This window comes from Spermophilus citellus (assembly GCF_964194105.1).
Source record: "Spermophilus citellus genome assembly, chromosome: 14".
Classification (NCBI taxonomy): Eukaryota; Metazoa; Chordata; class Mammalia; order Rodentia; family Sciuridae; genus Spermophilus; species Spermophilus citellus.
Window position 1 is genome coordinate 89,135,039 of NC_138194.1, and position 18,702 is coordinate 89,153,740.

Consider the following 18,702-nt stretch of genomic DNA (forward strand, 5'->3'; position numbering starts at 1 on the left):
AACTCCTGCACACATGGAGCAGGCTCCCCAGCCTCTCTTGTCCTCTGTCCAGCTATCAGGCTCACTGGTATGAGTTCTTTTCTGAAAACTCTTGGCACCCTACTTGGCACTGAATGAGCATAAGCTCCTGTTGCTGGGTTTTCCATCATGCCCTTTCCTCTTCCTGGGACGCCCTCTGGACTGGTCCAGCTCCAAGGTGCTCATTACAGCTCAGCTAAATGCAGTGCCCGCTCACCTCCCATCCACAGGCGATAGACCCTAAGACACTCAGTGGATGCTTGAAATAGCACAAGTACCAAACCCTGCATATCCTGTGGTTTTCCTCTTCATACATACCTGTGAGAAAGTTTAATTTATAAATTAGGCACAGAGATTAACCATAATAACTAGATAAAATAGAATAATTATAACAATATACCGTAATAAAACTCATGAATTCTTAGTTTCTGAAATTTCCCATTTAATATTTTTAGACCCCAGATAACGGAAACCATAGAAAGCAGAACCAGAACCTTGGAGAAGGGGGACGGCTGCGTTTGAATCTTAAAGAAAGGGTGGAAGTGCCCGCTGCCCCTTCTCTGCTCCTTTAGTATTTCTCTCTCCACTTGAGTAAGGAATGCAGACCAGGTCGGCCTCTTGGTCTGGATTTAACTCCTAGAGCCTCTCCAGGAGCCTTGGCAATTGTCCGAGCAAGTTCTGGCCTGTCATCATAGGATTCTGTGATTCTCCATGGTCAGGAAGTGGTGTAGAAGAAGGGAGAAGCCTCTGAGAGGAAATCCTCAGCCACACTCTAAGAGGCTCTCAGAAGAGTCAACAAAATCCCGACAAAATCCTGTCTTAAGTGCCATCTGCTGCTCTTGAGTGAGGGCCCCACCAGCTATCCTGAACACAGCCAAGTCAGGGCCTGGGACTCTCTAGATGGGGGCAGGGAGTCCCCAAGCCTGGTGACCACAACATGGGGACACTCTGTGTATATTTAGTTGTGTCCTTAGGTTCTGAGAGTACGCGCAGCCCCAAGACATACATACGCACACGCAGACACATATATTGTGTAGACACACTCCCAGTCCACACTCACAGCACACACAGTGATACAAACATAGACACAGAACATCACACACACACAAGCCTGAGCACATTCCTATCAGAGGAAGCAGTAAAACCACCCTGCAGGACGAAGGAATGAAGCACAGGTGTCCAGGCAGGCAGGCGGGCAGGCCCTGCAGGCCAGGGAGGCTCCTTGGAGCCCACGAAGACCTGGGGAAGTTCAGGAAGAAACCCCCAGCTCAGTGATGAAGAAGCAGGCTGTGGGGGTCGGAGGTGAGAGTCTAGACTTGGAGTCATCTCTTTGGCTTGAATCGTGGCTCTGCCACTTACAAACAGACCTCATACAGCTTATTTAATTTCTCTGAGCCTGAGTTTCCTCATCTATAAAACTGGAGCAATAATATATGTATCTCTTAGGTTTAAGTGATCAAGGGCTTGGAAGTGCTTAGCATACTGCATGTGTAAGCCTCAGGCCCCTTAAAACCTGGATCCTCCTCTGGGGTTGGGAATCATGGCAACCCCATTTTAATCTAAGCAGAGCCTTCGAGAATGATTCTGAACGCACCTCCAGGCATGTCTCCTGGAAGGATCTCTTTCCTCAGAGTGAGACTCATTCTTGTCTCCTGCTAATGAAGCAGTCTCCCTTGTACCCTCTCCCCAGCTTCCTGGGAAACGACCACCTGGATGGTCAGTGCAAGCAAAAGTCGATGTGATCCTGTGGCTGGGCTCCATCCAGTACTCTGGTGCCATTTTGGACAACCTACCAGCAGGCTATGAAGCAGAAATGCCTTCCAAAGTGGCTGGCACCAATCACCCTCCATGCAACCTGCTCTACCAAGGTATGGCATGCACTGGGCAAAGAGGGGCGTTACCTGTCTCTAGTGGGCTTCTGTGGAAATAGTGAAGAGGCAGTGTGAGTGAGCCATTTGCCCATTGTTCTAGAATCAACTTCTTTGCCCTCTGTAATACAGTTTCTATTCTTTCCACCTTTCAGTGTTGATTTAAAAGTATAAACTGAAGTCATTTAACACATCTGGAATAAACATCTATGCTTCTCTGTGAATGAAGGAAAAGCAGTTTGAGCTTCTTCATAGGTGGACTATATAGGTGGAGTTTGCATTTTAAGTAAAACATGTCTTTTAAAGTAGCATCAGTATGTCCTTGTGCTGATGTGACCTGTGGAATTAAAGCAGGTTTTCCTTTTCATATGGCATTAAAATTTTGACCCTTACATGTTCCAGGAGTTACCCAGGGAAGACTGGCATTGGAGTCACTCATGTTTCTCTAGCTCAGTTGCCTGGGCTGCTTCTGGAAAGTCAGCTTACTTTATGGGACCCTTTCTTCCATGTGGTTGTGTTTTATGGGTGTCATTGTGTTTATATTTTCATACTATTTTGAATTTTATTATAAATATTAATGCTTTATGGTTTCATTTTGCTTTCTCTTTCCAAATTGCTTTGCTTTGCCTGACTTTTTGTTGCTGGATTCAGGTAAAGCAGATTGCAGTTTTACTTTGCCTCCACTGAAGTTGCGTTTGGACTTGAGGCAATGTTGGGAATGCTGCAGAACTCTATGCACACCCAGATCTCCTCAGGTGCACAAGGCTTCTCTGATGTTGGTTGGTCTTGACTTCCAGGGGCATCTAAGTGGCTCAGTTGTTGAGAAATCAAGGTTCTGGAAGTGTTCAGCTTGTGGTGTCTGTGTCTAAAGCCAATACCTAAGAACATTGTGTTTTAGAAAATGTATCATACTTACTATGTGTCAAGCATTGTACCCTGTACTGGATATACAAGGTTTCTTTTATTTCTCACACCAACCCTGGGAGGTTTTCTCATTTTAAGATGGAGAGGTTTATACTCAGAGATATTTAGAAATTACCCAAGATCACACAGATAGTAAATGATGAAGTAACCCATCTCCAAACTCTGATTTCTTTCTACTGTTTTCCATCCTACCTTTAGAGAGGTTTTAATCTTTGGTCAAATAACACCTCCATGATGTTATCTTTCTATTTCTGTAGACACTATCTCTAGAGACCCAAGGACCAAGACATGTTTGCTCTTCCAGCGACTAATGATTCAGAGGGGAAGAGAGACTTTCCCCAATACTTTCTGACCCTCTGCAGCATGCTGCTTTCCTGGAGTGACCTAATAAACTTTTTATGCTGTGCACTGACATTGACAGTGTTGGCTGCCTTCCACACCTACTGGAGAATTTTATGGTCCAGAGAATATCCATTCAGCAATTAATTAGTTTGAACCCATATTTGGAAGGCATGGTGAAAAAACTGGTATCTGGAATAGATGAATGAGGTGATCGTGACCCTCGAGAGGGGGCAATCAACTTTGTCTCTAAAAGCCATAAATGGAAAGTGAACCATGGCATGGGAGATGGACCATCAGTGTGTGAGGAGGCAGCTAGACTAGTCAAAGGAGCAGAACTGGTAAGGCTCTGGGTTTCAAAACACCAAAGGCTCATTCTAAGTAAGTGGCACCCCCTGGAGTTGTGCTTGTGTGGCTGCAGTTGGGAACTTTGCTAAAATTTCAAGGCTGGTCATTTCAGGGGCAGCTGGTAGACACTGTCAGGTAACGAGACATCTCCAAGTTCATTCCCAGCTGCGAAATCTGCCAGCTCTGTAGTATCCTAAGGATCAGGCTCTCGTCAGGAAATCCTGTATTATCTCCGGAGCATTCTGTTGTTGAATGCTGGTGTCTGAAGGGACTCTTGTCATCAGGGTGCGGCCCGTACACATTTGAGCTCACTGGTGTCTGTACAGGGAGAGGCTTTTAGCACTGAGTTCAAAGGAATCACTCTGTCCTTCCCCTGAGTTGATCAGAGCTTGGAGCACCTGTACTGTGAGTACCTGGGCTTCACTGGGGACAGTGCAGAGCTCAAGGGTCCACACGTTCTGTAGGAGCAGAATGGAGATTGATAAGGTTGCTACATTCCCAGCACCATGCTGGTCCATGTAGCCAGACAGGGGCATGGAGTAGAGGGACAGATTGGGAGCACGTCTCATAACAATCATGAGGTGCCCTGCTGTCCCCTCCTTGCCCTCCAGTCAGGATCTGATGGCACCTGCTGCTGTGATGTCTCTCCCAGCCCCCTGTGTGCTATCTGCCATTCCACCTTCCCGCCTAGAGGGGGCGGTGTTGTCTCCTTCCTCTCCTCCTAACATCTCTTCTGCCCATTGCAAGTTTGACTCAGTCATCCTCCTGATGCTTTGTTCTGAGGCCCTCAGCTCCTGGGCATATTCCATCAAGTACTCCCTATAGCCTGCTAAACTCAGTTCCAGTGTCTCAGGCCTCCACGGCCCTTGTCCATATGACCGCCACTACACAGGGCTGTATACTGTGGTCACACTAGACCACATTCTTGCCCGTCCATGGCCTGGAGTTAGTTTCAGTGCTTGGCTTTCAATCACCCTGTGACAAATGCTTGAGACATCCATCTTGGCCAATCAAATGCTACCACCCTTCAGGACTCTGCTCAAAGGGCGGTGCCACCTCCCCTGGAGTCTGCCCTTTTGTATCTGACTGTGGTTTGGTGAATGCAAATGCTCTTCTGTGTGCATGCCTTCTTATTTCACATGAATAGCTTGGTTACATTTCTCATGCTGCTTTGCTTTTTTTCACTAGGTACTAGATTTTCGAGTCCATCTTTCTTGCTATGTGGACTTTAAACCTGATGCCTCTCATTGTTTAACGGTGCTTCCTGTTCACCCCCATGGTTCACCCCACAGGCTGCTTCCAGCCCACTGGTCACACTGCAGTGACCTACAGTAACAGCACACCAGCATCTTCACACCACTTTTAAAGTTCTCTCCATGTGCCAGACGTCATCCTCACCCTATAATACTCTATGGGGAACTATTATTACCCCATTTCACAGATAAGGAAATAAAGGCACAGAGGAGGTTAGTAACCACATACAAGTTCTTATATAGACCTGTTGGCTATATGCCTAGGAGTAGTGTTGGGTGTGCATGGTGAGGGTTGGGAGAATGCTCACAGGGTATTCACACCCTTCATTTAAGTAAGGAGAGCTATGTAAATTGGTGTGCATGGGTTCCTATATACTAGTCCCCATGTCAATTCAAAGGTATAGATATACACTGAGCACAATACCTTTGGGAAAGATAGGAAAGAGAGGGCATGGACTTAAAAAAAATGAGGTTCTTGGAAGAGCCAGTGGTCATGAAATCTCATGAACCAAAGAGAAGGATCAACTCGACTCTCCTCAGGGTTTCCCTGCTGAACCCTGACCTACCACCAGCCTGCATCCTTCTCTCTGCTTATCCTGTGAAACAGGTGGGCTCACTCCTGCCTTTTACCTGCCATGTTCCTTGCCAATATCGGTCACAGGACACTCAGCCCTAGCCTCCAGTCATGGTGACTTGGATGTTTGTGTTTTCTTCCGTCTTCTTCTGGGAGCTCCCCAAGGGCAAGGACTATCTTAGTTACATCAGAATCCTTAGAGACCAGGACTGTGCTTTAGAGACCAAGAGCAAGACTGTATACAGCAGATACTCAGCATAGCATTGGCTGGCAGAGTGGACACATAGGTGACTTAGACATCTGAGTTTATAGAAGGAAAAGCTACTTGTGAAGCAGCCCCTTACACACACATATGCACACACCCATGTGCACACATGCACGCACACAATTGAAAACAGGAGAATTATAGAGAATAAAATATAGTATTTTAGAAAAAGAAGTAATAGAAGTAAATAATAAGAAGTAAGATCCAGGCTCTGCAAACTTGGGAAAGTATTTTAGTCATTTTTGGACCATTTTCCTCATCTATAAAAGGGGGATAATTATATCTATTCCACAAGGTCATTGTGAAGAGGAAGGCACCCAGCATGCAGGAGCACCAAGGAGAAGGCGGTTCCCAAGTGCTCCATAAACGGCACCTCTTCCGGCTCCCCATGCCATCACAGAGGAAGGTGGTGGACACTTGCTATGTGGCTCCTAGCAAGCCCACTAATGTCCACCCTTTCCCCCGTTTGTCTACAGCTCAGCATACCTTCCAGCTGAGAGCTCACATGTACCAAGCCCGGGGCCTCATCGCAGCTGACAGCAATGGACTTTCAGACCCTTTTGCCAAAGTCACATTCCTGTCCCACTGCCAGACCACAAAGGTAACCAGGGAACCAGCAACAGAGCCCAGGAAAGAAAAATCAGGAGCAGGTTGGGCAGCACCAAGGGCGTGGGGTGTTTCTGACTCAGAAATAAATGTGGGCCAGGAAGGACGGCCGTGGAAGGGTCTGTTGTTTCCCTGCAAGCCAATGTCCTGGGGCAGAGGGAGCAAGTGGTGAGGCCAAGGGAAGGTGGGAGCAAAAGAAGAATGGGGAGGTGGAACCTGGCACCCTGAGGCGCCTGCAGGAGTGCCAGGCGCAGGGAGCCAGGTGGGGATTGAGCAAATGAGAAGGCACTGCAGACGACCCCCACGAGGCTCAGATCTGTCACGACTGGGGAAGAAAGTTCTAGTTTCGCTGTCAGGGAGTTCTAGAGTTTGCATTCACCCTCTGGGAGGCTCTGCACACTTTGAACACAATTGTGCTTCAGAAATCCCCCTGCCCCCGCTCCCCTCTGGAAAAGACTACTCAGCGGTGGGTGCTGTATTAAAGGGCTTTGAAGGGACATCTGTTCCTCTGCACTCCTGCCCTTTCTTCTATGTGCAATGCTAAGGTGTAAAAAGGGCTCCTGGTGAGAAGTCCCGTAGGATGTTTTCTCATTGGGTTGTTCTCTGATTCGCTGTTTGGAGTGGGTTAAGCTCTGTAAAGAATCGTCCATCTCAGGTGGGTAAGACACAAAGAGCCCAGAGGTTACCTTCCAGCTCATCTGCTCTATAGCTGCATGTCTTTGGGCAGATAGCACAACTCAGTTAACCTCAGGTTTGTCGCCTTAAAGTAGGGCTGCTGTGAAGAAGTCAAATGTATAAAATGACTGATGGAGGGTGGCCATTGTATTGGCTGATGTTGACCGGACTAACGTTTTTCTCCAAGCCTACGACCTGTTGGATGGATTAGGTTGCATTCTGATTTACAATGCACACACTGAGACCATGGTGTGAACTAACATCACATCCATTTACCCAGTTCCCATCGAGTGCCAGCTCTGTGTGGGTTCCAGAAGATGCCGGGCCAGACCCTGCTCCTGCCAGTGTGCTACCCAGGCACATCACAGTCCTCCAGACAGATGGGCCAACTCCACCCTGCTAAGCCCCCCAGTGCAGAGCTGCACAAAGTCCTGCAAGAGAAGGAGGAGAAGGGTTCATTCTGTCTGGGAAGGCAGTCAGGACAGCCTCAAGGAAGGTGTCTCCAACCTCATTCAGCACCTGAGAATGGAAACACACTAGGGCAGCAGACCGTTTTCTCCTTCCCGGGTTTCAAAGCCCAGGAATTGAGTGGAAACCGAGGAACCCTGCCACCCAGGTCCCCTTTGCAAGCTCTCCCACTTGTCAGCTGTGTTATGTTAAACAAACCCCCCTTCAGATTCTTCCTCTGTGAATAGGAGGACAGTAGTGTTTATTACCCACCCCCAGAGTGCAAATCACCCCCGATCGTGTCTGGCTTGTAACAGCTGCTATGTGATTACTTGTTGCCATTGAGGCTTCTGAACCAAAGCAAGGGAATTCTCAAACCGTCGACCTGGGTTCCTTCTCTACCTGCCATAGCTGTGGGACGTCAGGTGCCCAGAGGTGACCCCGGGAATGGACAGTTGAGTGAGCTCCTGGCTGCCGGACAGTCATCCTTCTGTTTTGCATCTCTGACAGCATCTTCATTTGATTTCCATCCATATCTCAAAGCAAGAGATGGATTTTGTTTATCAAATAATCATTTGAAAGGGAAACTAGGTTCTGATGAACCCTGGGTTTGCCTCCATAATTCTGAATCTAGTACTTCATTTTTGCTAGTAGTAAGAGTTATTTATCCAAAGCTCCCCATGTGCCAGGCATGAGGCTAAGCATTTTTTTGTGCATTATTTGCCATATGTCACTGCCGTCCAAATGAAGATGTTGGTGTTGTCTGGATTCTGCAGATCAGGCAGGTGAGGCTCAGGCAAGACCCCCATGTACCACAGCTGGTGTGTGGAAGGCAATGGGTCTTTAAAAAGGTTTTGGTGCTAGGGATTGAACCCAGGACATTGTGCATGCTAGACAACTACTCTAACACTTAGATACATCCCCAGCCCTAAATGTTGATTCACTTATAAATGAGTACGGACTTAGATGGAGTGGGGAGGGGTCAAAAGCATTCATTGAGCACCTGCTGTGTGCCTGGATGTTAATACTTTTTATCTCAGACAAAGGTCATAATAACTCTTCAGGTTAGGTGCTAACCCTCTATAAATGAGGAAAACTCAGGTCTGGGGGTTAAATCGCCTTCTCAAGTTGGACACAGGCTAGGTAATAAAACTAGGATTCCATTCAGAGTTACCTGATTCTAAAGCTCTATTCTTTCCAGGGTATTTGATCCTCTCTTCAAAGTGTGAGCTAAGCATTGTCATGACCCCCAAATAATGATTCAACCCAGTAAAATGCATGGCCTTTAAGGAAGCCCTTAAGAAATAAAAATAATCATGAATACCTTGGCAGAGAAGTGGGAGAATGTATTTTTATCTGGTTGAGCCTTTGAGTACCTCTTGAAGGTGACTATGTGCTCTTTTACACGCAGAAGCAACTCCAAGGACAGGTAGGTATCCACTGGATACCTCACAAATAGCTATGAAGCACCTGCCTTGCACAGGATGCTGTGTTAGTGCCTAACCCTGGCCCTGGCACACTGTAGGTCCTGAATAAATACATGATGAATGAGTGAATCAGTGAATAGTGGCCTCTGAAATCCTTCCAGCTGGCATTTACAGACTGGTGCCAGGGAAGACATCAAAATATTTCTGTAGGAAAGAAGCTTTGAAGATGATATGTTGTTTCTGTATCACACCGTCAGGTGCATGCTACAAGAGGGATCACATGTCTATTTTCAAAAGCAATATTCAAACACGTGGTTCTTTGTGCTGACAGTCCCCGGCACTGAGTAACTTCGCATTGTTACTCCATAGCTCCTGATCATCGGTTGGTTGAAGCCCTTTTTATCCTGTCAGAAAAGTTAGATCTTCTCTGCAATGTTTAAAAGCTCAATGAGTCATAAAATACTCTGTCAAAACAGCAAGAAAGGAAGGAAACTGCTGAAACACACGATATTTTTATGACTCATCTAAAGATCAATAAAAATATCCTTTCATGGCCACAGTGGAAATGATTTGATGCCGTAACTGAAGACAATTCCGTGGAAAACTCTGAGATAACAGTTTTATGTGGCCTCTGGAGTCTGAGAAGTGAGTCCTGGTCTTAGTCCCAGACCTCCTGGGGAGATCGATAGCAGTACAGGCTCAGATCAGAGGTGCTGTGGAAATTTCCTCAGCCCCAGTGGCTGCTGTGCTCCCTGCTCTTGTCAGGCCACCCATCTGACTGTGCAGCCTGGAAGAGAGAGAGGTGGCTGACTCTCCCCAGGACTGTCGTCACCTAATTTAGCAGGGCTCTCCCATCCTGCAGATACCACCAGCCTTGAGCTCTGTGAAACGGACATATTTTCCAACATCCAGCTAAATAGAGAAGAGAACTCAAGTCCAAATATGCCCTCCCTTCTGAAGGTACCTCTGAGTGGCCTGGTGGGGGGCTGAGAGCCTCTCGCAGGTGACTCACTCATGACTCTGCACCAATTGTGCAAGCTGTTGTCCTCTGACCTCTGGTTTCTCCCTCCATCATGGGTGCAGCCAGCTGCCCACTTCACAGTTTGCTCCCATAGCAAACCTCATGATAGAAGGATGCTGTGTAAAATGGGGAGGCTTCTTCTGAAGATCCCAAGCCATTCAAGTAGTCAATAAATATCCCCAACCCAGAATTCCATGGTAGGAACATTAGATTTAAACTCAACTTCAGGATATTTGATAACAACATTTTTTTTTTTGCTCATAAGTGAAGAGACACTAGATCCCTCATCTTCAGTGTCCCATCCATGACATGGAGTTAATAGGGTGTGTCTTTGGTGAGAGTGGATAAGACTGGCAGCCTGAGCTTTGGTGCCAGATGATCCTGTCCCAGTTCTAGCATCTGCTGGCTCTGGACAGTGAGCCTCAGTTTCCTCATCTTTAAAATATGTATAAATACCTGTTCCCAGAAATGCAGTGAGGTTTGAGTGAGACAGTGCTTGCACAGTGCAGTAGGAAGCACACAGTAAGTGCTCAATAAAGGTCTGCTAGTGTTATCATCGCTGCACGACTGTGAGGAATGAGTTGAGATGATTTATGCAAGTGGGGTGTTAAACATTGCTCTGCTGATGAAACTCATTAAGAATGTAGGCTCCTCCAGGACAGGGAATCTTTGCATTCCCCTGGCATTGAGTGTATAGTAGCAGCTCAGTTTACATGACACTTGAATGCTGAATGGCTGCGCTGGATGGTGGCCATGGGCTCTCTTTGCCCTCCATATGTGTCTGTTGAATGACCCTTGGAGACCCCTGCAACCCAACTGAATGACTCTTTTGGTCTCTCCCTCCAGATCATTTCCCAGACTCTCTCCCCCACCTGGAACCAGATGCTGCTGTTCAATGAGCTGGTGCTGCACGGAGAGGAGAGGGAGATAATGGCGTCCCCGCCCCTTGTGGTGGTGGAGCTCTATGACAGTGACGCGGTGGTGAGTGTCCACAGGGCCAGTGCTAGCCCACGCTGCACTACTTACTTTAAAGCAAAAGAAGTCCTGGCATTGTGAGTAGTCACGGCCCTAGATGTGCCTTGCAGCAAACTTGATTTCTGAAAACAAGGGTTTGCAGAGCCTGGACTATTGGTGACAACCAATTTACTTTTAAGTGTTTTTTCCCCCTTAGGTTTCTCTTTAAATTGCAATTAAAATTGGGCCCAGTTAGAAAACTTTAGTCAACACACACTTCTCCAGGAAAATGATACTTGTATAAAGCAACCCCAGCTTGCCCGTGTTATTGCCGTAACGGCCACACCTTTTGAAAATAGGAGGTTGTTACTGCTCTCACCCAGCAAAGATTCCCTGTCTTGGTCTCTCTTTTGCATGGCTGAAGCTTCCAGGCCCCACAATAAATGTTCATCATGACCCCTTCTCTGCTATCATGGGAAACAAACTTCTTCCTCTCCAAAGATGTTTGTGTTCTGAAATTTGGGGGTAGATTGAAAAGCTTATGGGAGAATTTTTTTTTTAACAAAAACAAATCCTATTTTTTAAATTAAGAAGTCTAAAATGAAAGGCAAAGATTTATTTCTTCTATTTGATGTCTCTGCCTCCTCAGAGGGTTGCAGAAGCTCAAATCTACAAAGTTTAGCCATTGTTCCAAGAAGCCTTTCCAAAGCTTCCTCACTCTCAGAGCAACACTGACAGCCTGGCCCTGGGCCAAGGTCAGGAGAGAACCAGGGCCTGAGAATTACAGAAGGGGAACAGAGGCCTCAGAGAGCATGGAGCCCCCTCATGGTTTTCGGAAGAGAAGACAGAAAGGTCAAATGCCCTCCTTAAGGTCACTGGAGAACAAAGCCAGGACTCGAACTTGGGTCTGCTATGCTCATTTTTTTTCTGCAGTCTCCCCCATAGGTTCTTCATGTCACTCCATCCCTCTGGGTCCCATCCGTCCTCTGAAAATTGGGGCTAGATGTGCATATTTGTGAAAGGTGACTTCTCCTGTTCAGGCTGTAGGAAGGGTCACAAAATAAAAACCCTTTCAATTTTGTTCCCAGTAACACATTTGCAGTCCTAAGTGTGCTTGTTTCCTGTTTGAAAAGCAATCAAGCATCTTTGAAAGGCCTGCTCCTCCAGCGCTGGCTGGCTGGCTGTTTTCCCATCACACTTGGTAGTTTTCCACTGCCCTTCTAGATCTGCACCCAGGCACAGTCTTTCTCAGTTTTGCCCTGAGCCAAACCCTTTCCAGACAACTCAAGCTTACATTCTAGAATCTGAAAGGAAAAAGAAACATGGAGAGAAAATATGAAAGTTCACACGTGCCCCCCTGGAAAAATATGTGTACCCATGCACAATAATGCATTCACACCTGGGGACTGCAGCTGAGTGGGACCCAAACCATGGCCATGATCAGATGATTACAACAGGACTCTGCTGGACCCATGTTTCCAGCCTAGAACTTTCTCTCACTTTCTAGTTGCATGTGCTCTCATAAGAGTCTGTTAGTTCTGTAAGAAATGAGTTTATGTTTTGCAAATTGGTTTCTTGGGTCCAGGTTTACTCTTTTTTCATTTCCAGGACGAATTTGAGTTAACCATTCCTAGAAGGATTAATAAACAAACTAGTTATTAGGTTGATCACTTGTTTATTATCCAGCTGTTCTAACTCTGCCTGTGCCCAGGATAGCTCTGAGCCCAGCAGTGGATATCAACAGGCAGCTTTGTTTAGTCAAGGCCCCATTTCCACCTGCATTGAGTGTTCTTCCACAGACCTCAGGGCAAATGCTGGTTCATGAATCCGAGGGCAACGAAGCCACGAGGCTGTCCAACCTGACCTATGCTAAGAGAGGGCACCACCCTTGGACTGGAAAGGCCATTTATCCAACAGCTTTCATTCAGGCATGGAACACCTGCCCTGGGCCAGGGGAGGCAACCGTGAATACAGCAAGCAGGTGGCCCTGCCCCAGGGAGCTTACATACTTATGGTTCCTGACAAATATAGCAAAGCAGAGCAATTGCTTCAGCCACACGCTGCTGCTGGAGGATTGTGGGCCTGGACTCCTGGGAGCAGGCCAGGGGAAGAAGCAGGAAGTGGCACCAAGGAATCATTCTGAAAGAAACAAAAGACCCATACACATGCATACAAAGAATTTTAGTTTCCTCTTTTGTTTCCAAGAAAAATGCAGCAGAACCATGCCATCACTTAATGATAATTGTTACCATCGTCTTACGACTTACTTACATGTCAATCACTATGCCAAGCACAGTCATCATTATTCTCCACTCTGTGAACAGGTATAATTTTCAACCACTTGTTAGGATGAGGTGGATTTAAGAAGGCAAACTCAAGTTTTCCTGACTCCAAAGCTTACGCCCCCGACCACAATGGTGCCCTTCCTGGGGGTCCTTTGGAATGTTTGCTGCCACCTAACTTTTCCTTCCCCCTCCAGTCTACCCTGGATCATTATTTTAACTGAGTTCAATGTACCACAAGAGAGACAGCCCCTAAGATAATTGGGCTAGGAAACCTCCATGATGATCCTCTTAAAGTGTCCCCTGGGAGCCTGAGTGGATCCCACTTCTCCTCACACCTGAGGAACTGGGCAAGAAGAACTGGCAGAAGAAGAGACTGAGACAGCAGATGTGAGGGAGACACTGATGCTGACGGCCTTGGGAAGATTGTTCGCAAAGCTGCATCCATGGGGGTCAGAACCCAGCAGGAAACAATGAAAAATTTGTTTCTTTTCCTGCCCTAGGGAAAGCCAGAGTACTTGGGTGCCACGGTGGCTGCTCCAGTTGTGAAGCTGGCTGGCCAGGACTATGAGCCCCCCAAGCTGTGCTATCACCCCATCTTTTGTGGGAGCATCTCTGGAGGGGACCTCCTTGCTGTGTTTGAACTGCTGCAGGTAAGGCATCCAGATGTGGTGTCTGCACTAGATGTCTGTCAGGTCTACCTGGCCACAGAAGTGGCTTCCCTAGAAGTGTCACTTCAGTGAAGCTGTACCTGGTTCCTCCCTGCTACCCCATGGCTGGAGCTATCTCCTTCTGGAGGTAGAACTTAAGGACTCAGGTGACCTGGGCTGTTCTTAGAACCCCTGTACTACTGTTCAGAGTCCTAGGATGAAAAGTCTTTATGGATTTGGTCATTGATGCTTGGGTAGCCCCATGTGTGAGTCCCTGAACCCCATGTGGATCATGAATGGACACAAAAGGAGAAGGCAGGGAACATTTGGGGCACTTACCACACGCCCAGGGTTGTGTTTGCCTTCATCTCACTAGATGTCCCTGAAGCCTGCCGAGATGGGTATCATGGTTCTCATTTACAGGGAGTGAACTGAGGATTCAGCAGTTGGCTGACTAGTTCATCATGACTAGTTGGAGGTTGAGCTGAGAGTTGAACTTAGACTGTAAAGCCTTTTGCTTCTTCTACTGCCTCAGTTTCCCAAGGACATAGGGCTCCTAGTCCTTCTCACTGAGACCTATGAGGATTTGGAATGTGTGGAGGAAGACTTTCAGAAAGCAGAGGCAGGAGATTGGGAAGGGAAGCTGAGCCCCTACACGTTGCTGTCCAGTAGAGAACCAGACAGGATGCAGAGGACAAATAGGTGAGCAGGAGGACTGCAGCAGAGATTTCTCTCATTGGCCTCTCACTCACTGCCACACAAGGAGGGCAGGTGGCATTTCACCTTTGGTCAGACCAATCCTGCCTTAGTCCTTTCAGGCTGCTTTAAGAGACTTTGACCATCATCTGGTTTACCCCTTTTAAGAAAAAAAAAACTCTTAGGGACAGAATAGCTGTTTTGGAGAAACAGTGTGCTGTCAGGGAAACTGAGTGCAGGAGCACTCTGGGAGGATGGAGTAAAGAGAACCCAAGCATTGGCTCCAGTTCTGTGTGGTTACATATGGGAAGGCAGGAGAATAAGACTAGAAAATTCTACAGTCTACAAATAGTAGGTTCTGGGATTCCAGGCTGATAAAACAAGTGATTCCAGTCGAACCAGATGAAGCCAGACAGACGTGTGTTGCACAGAGGTGTGGACGGTCAGAACCCAAGGCAACTTTTGAAACCAGCTGGTCCAGGGTGACTTTCCATGTAGGGCCAGGGGCACTAGTTTTTACTGAGCAACATGGTGTTTCCTTTTTAAAAACAAAGATGTGTCCAATAAAAAAAAAATGGTATCTGGATAATGGTGCAGATGGTAAAGAAGTTGGAGGAATGGCTGACTCAGGAACACTAGGTCTAGTCCAACACTCCCACCTTGCAGGAGAGAAAGCTAAGGCTCAAGGTTAGCAGACTTGGAGTCAGGCAACTGTCTCAGAAGCATGAAGCTGCCTTCGTGAGTGCTCTGGGCTTCAGTCCCCTTATCTGTCAACGAGGGGCTGGGCAAGTTGATCACCAAGGCCTTCTGAGGCTCAGCCCTCTGTCCCATGGTCCTGCCTCCCTTTCTCCCTCAGTGCTGAGCTGGGGCACTGTTGAGAGCTCCTGCTGCTTCCTGACAGCTGGCTTAACAGAGGAAGCATCCTCCGAGGTAAGAAGCTTAAGAGATACAATTCATTAGGGCTTCATTAGAAATTCTCATTTCATCGCTTGTTCAGTAAGTAATTTGATCATCAGTGCTATCTTAACATGCGGATCTCATACATGCGGAGAGGATGGGGACTGGAAATTCCTTCGTCTGTCACGAGCCATGCTCAGTTTCTTCTGTGGATGGCTTCCTTGAGCTTCTCCATCTCCACTGCTGAAGCACTTCCCTGACACAGAAGAGTTTAATAGCTTGCTTCTTCTATGTATCAGATTGAATCCATCAATTCCACATTTCTTACTGTACACACCACGTGGCCTCTTGACACCACACCTTTTGACCCCACAACACTCCTGAGTCCTGATCTCACAACACAGACTCTCACTCTTCGGATGGCCTCCCTGTTTTAAAGGTGCAGTTATTAATTAATGAATGATTTACCAATCTTGGCTTTACAGACACCACTCGTGCGCTGATCCTCATTCGTTATAAGACCTTCCAGCAGAGGCCCCACTCAGGCCCTGAAGAGGTCTCAAGCCATCAACTTGATCAGGGCCCCACGTGGCCTCTTCTGTGGCGAGCAGGTCAGCAGGATAGCAAGGGTTGCCCTAGCTCTTGCCCGGGCTGCATCACCTGCTTCTGCGTGACCTCAGTGTAGACGTGTAGGCTGTTTCTGGCTTTGCCACAAACTTGTTATTTGAACTTGGGTCGGGTAAATTTCCTCTGGAGTCTTTATTTATTTATTTTTTGCTGCCTTCCGAAGGTATCTTTCCACTTCTTGGGCTTCTCTTTTTCTGTTGAAAAGTTGGGTATTGCTCTTATTGTTGCTCCTTAAAAAGCAGGTTTTTTTTTTTCTCTTCTCTGATTGTTTTTAAGGTATTTTCCTGTATGTTTGGTTTTCAGCAGTTTTACTGTGTGGCGTTAAAGTGGAAATTTTTGTCTCCACCCTGGATTTTAGAGCTTTTGAAACTGTGGTTCGATGTTTCTAATTAGTTTTGGAAAATTATCAGTCATTATTTCTTCAAATACTGCTTCTGCTCCACCCTCCCCCCTTGCGTCCTTGCCTCTCCTCTGTCCCCTCCCTGTGGTTCCAATTACGTGGATCCTGGAACTTTTCATTTATGCTCTACGCCTCTCATTCTTTTATGTGTTATTTACCCTTTTATGTCTGAGCTTTATTGTAGCCACCATAATGATCTGTCTTCCAGTTCATTTTCTCTGCATTTGATCTTTTTTTTTTAAACCCATTCATTAATTTCTTTTTTCCAGTCAGCGTATTTTTATCATAAAATTTCCTTTTTCTTCCTTTTTACTATAGATTTTAGTCTCCTCTTGAAATTCCTGGGCTGGGGCTGTAGCTCAATGGTAGAGTGTTTGCCTAGCATGAGTGAACCTTGGGTTGTAGGCCCTGCTAGGAAAAAAACACAGGAGAAAAAAGTTCTTAACCTCCTGTTGAGTGGATTAAGCATTGTCACTTTAGAGTTCATGTGTGATTACCACATTATCTAAATCCTCTAAGGTCTGTTTCTTTGGTTGCTGTTTCTCTTGGATTTTAATCACTGTAAGAAAAATATTGTAGTTACTATACTATAAAATACTGTAGTTACTATAAAATATATATATATAATATATACTATATAATAAATATTGCACGTTAGTAGCGCCAGCAGCTATATTTTATCACATGCTAGATACTGCATATATAAATATTCAGGGAAAATTTGGGCTCTTACTGAAGTATTTTGAAACCACTAGCAATCTTAGATCATCTGTAATTAAGATGATTTGAAGCTGAGCTTCAATATTTGAAAAAATCAGTGGATTTCCAGTTTACCCTTACTCCAAGAGAACTTCTGTGTGCCAGAAAGTGTGCCAAGTACCTTGCATGCTGTCTCAGCAGTTCTTCTCAGCAACTCTGTGAGGTCGACATTACTACCTTCATATTATAAATGATAAAACTGGGAGTTAGAGATACTCAGTAACGTGTTCAAGTTCACCCAGTGAACAAGTGAGGGAGCCCAAGCCTGGTCCCTCACCACTGCCCTCAACGTGGATGAAATGGAAGGACAGATGATGGGCTGAGGGAGACAGAGAGCAGAAAGTCTTCTGAGTACCAGATTCAGATGGGCAGGGCGGGGCTGGGGCTGGGGTCAAGCCTGGCTCTGTTAGTGGGCTCCTCCTTAAATGTTGCATCTGATATCTCACCTGCCACCCCCTTGTCCACCCTGTAGCTGGACCTCCTTTGAAGTCCCCAGATTTTATCTCCATTGAGACATTGGAGCAGTCTGGTCACCCCATCCTGCTTACCCCAATTGTTAATATTTCACTCTCCTGGATGTCCTTCATTTTCCCTGGTGCTGCGTGCTGAGCAGCTGCAGAGCATGTGGCTTTGTAGGCCAGCCAGCCACAGGCCCATTTCACTGAAGCTTGATCTTAGCTGTTGGCAAATTCATTCGGTCCCCACCATGCTGTAGGTCCCTCGAGAGCTGGGCTGAAGCTTCTTTTGGGCACTGCCCACGCTGCCACGTCAGCACTCCCAGGACGAGGAAGCATGAGGTCTTTAGGAGGCACATTAGTAGCACCAGCAGAGCCTGGGAAGGGTGCAGGTGTGGAGGGAGGGACGGAGACAGGATGGTTAATGGGACAAGGATGCAGCCGGAGAGGAGGAAGAACTTCTAGTGCCCCACAGCCCAGTGCAACAACCAAGACTGACAATGGTGAGTTATTTCAAAATAGCTAGGAGACAGGATTTTGAATGTTCCCACATATTCATCTCAGGTGGTAGATGTGCCAATTACCTTGATCGGATCATTTACCTTTTGTATATACGTATCAAAATGTCACACTGTACCCCATAAATATGTGCAATTTTTATGTGTCAATTAAAATGAAAATCTAATAAAACGCTTACCCAGAGGCAGCTTCTCCCTCGTCACCATCTTGGCTATTTTGTGGTTTTTATGGTTGGAGCCAGAAGCAATTAGCTTCCCCAGTGAGGTGGTTTCTGCAGCCACGCTGCCTGCCACGCTGCCCACTCCCGTGTGCCAGGCAGTGCTGAGTAATTCATCCTCCTCGTGCCAGCTCCTTTATCTGGATCCTTCTGCAGCCTCGTCATCTTGGGCCTCTTTGGCTTTTTGCAGAATCTGCTTTTCTTTTTCTGAGCTTCCTTCTAATTAGCTTAACCACATCTGCCATTGCCAACTAGAATATGTCTGAAAAAGGAATGGGGCTGTGTTTGTGCTTCGCAGGTTTTGATGAGCAATCAGGCTCTTTCGAGCATACGGAGCTGATGTGTCAGTTGGCCAATAAACATTTATCAAGAACGTACTGTATATGGAGCACCACTTGAGGAGCTTCGAGAATGAGAAGAAGTAAACAAAGACTTCTTGGCCAAATCCTGTAGGTCGTTCAGGCAAAGCATCCCAGTGAGG

At 46.6% G+C, this 18,702-nt stretch overlaps 1 protein-coding gene across 1 annotated transcript in view; it reads left to right on the forward strand.

Annotated features, from left to right (window-relative positions):
* FER1L6 (fer-1 like family member 6) overlaps positions 1-18,702 on the forward strand; it is a gene marked incomplete at its 5' end in the record, with an annotated part of 117,869 nt that overhangs the window by 51,934 nt on the left and 47,233 nt on the right. The window contains 4 exons of the mRNA XM_081266407.1: positions 1,709-1,886; positions 6,066-6,190; positions 10,612-10,746; positions 13,505-13,654. Of these exons, the coding sequence (XP_081122533.1) occupies positions 1,709-1,886; positions 6,066-6,190; positions 10,612-10,746; positions 13,505-13,654 (588 nt within the window). The remainder of the gene's footprint in view (positions 1-1,708; positions 1,887-6,065; positions 6,191-10,611; positions 10,747-13,504; positions 13,655-18,702) is intronic.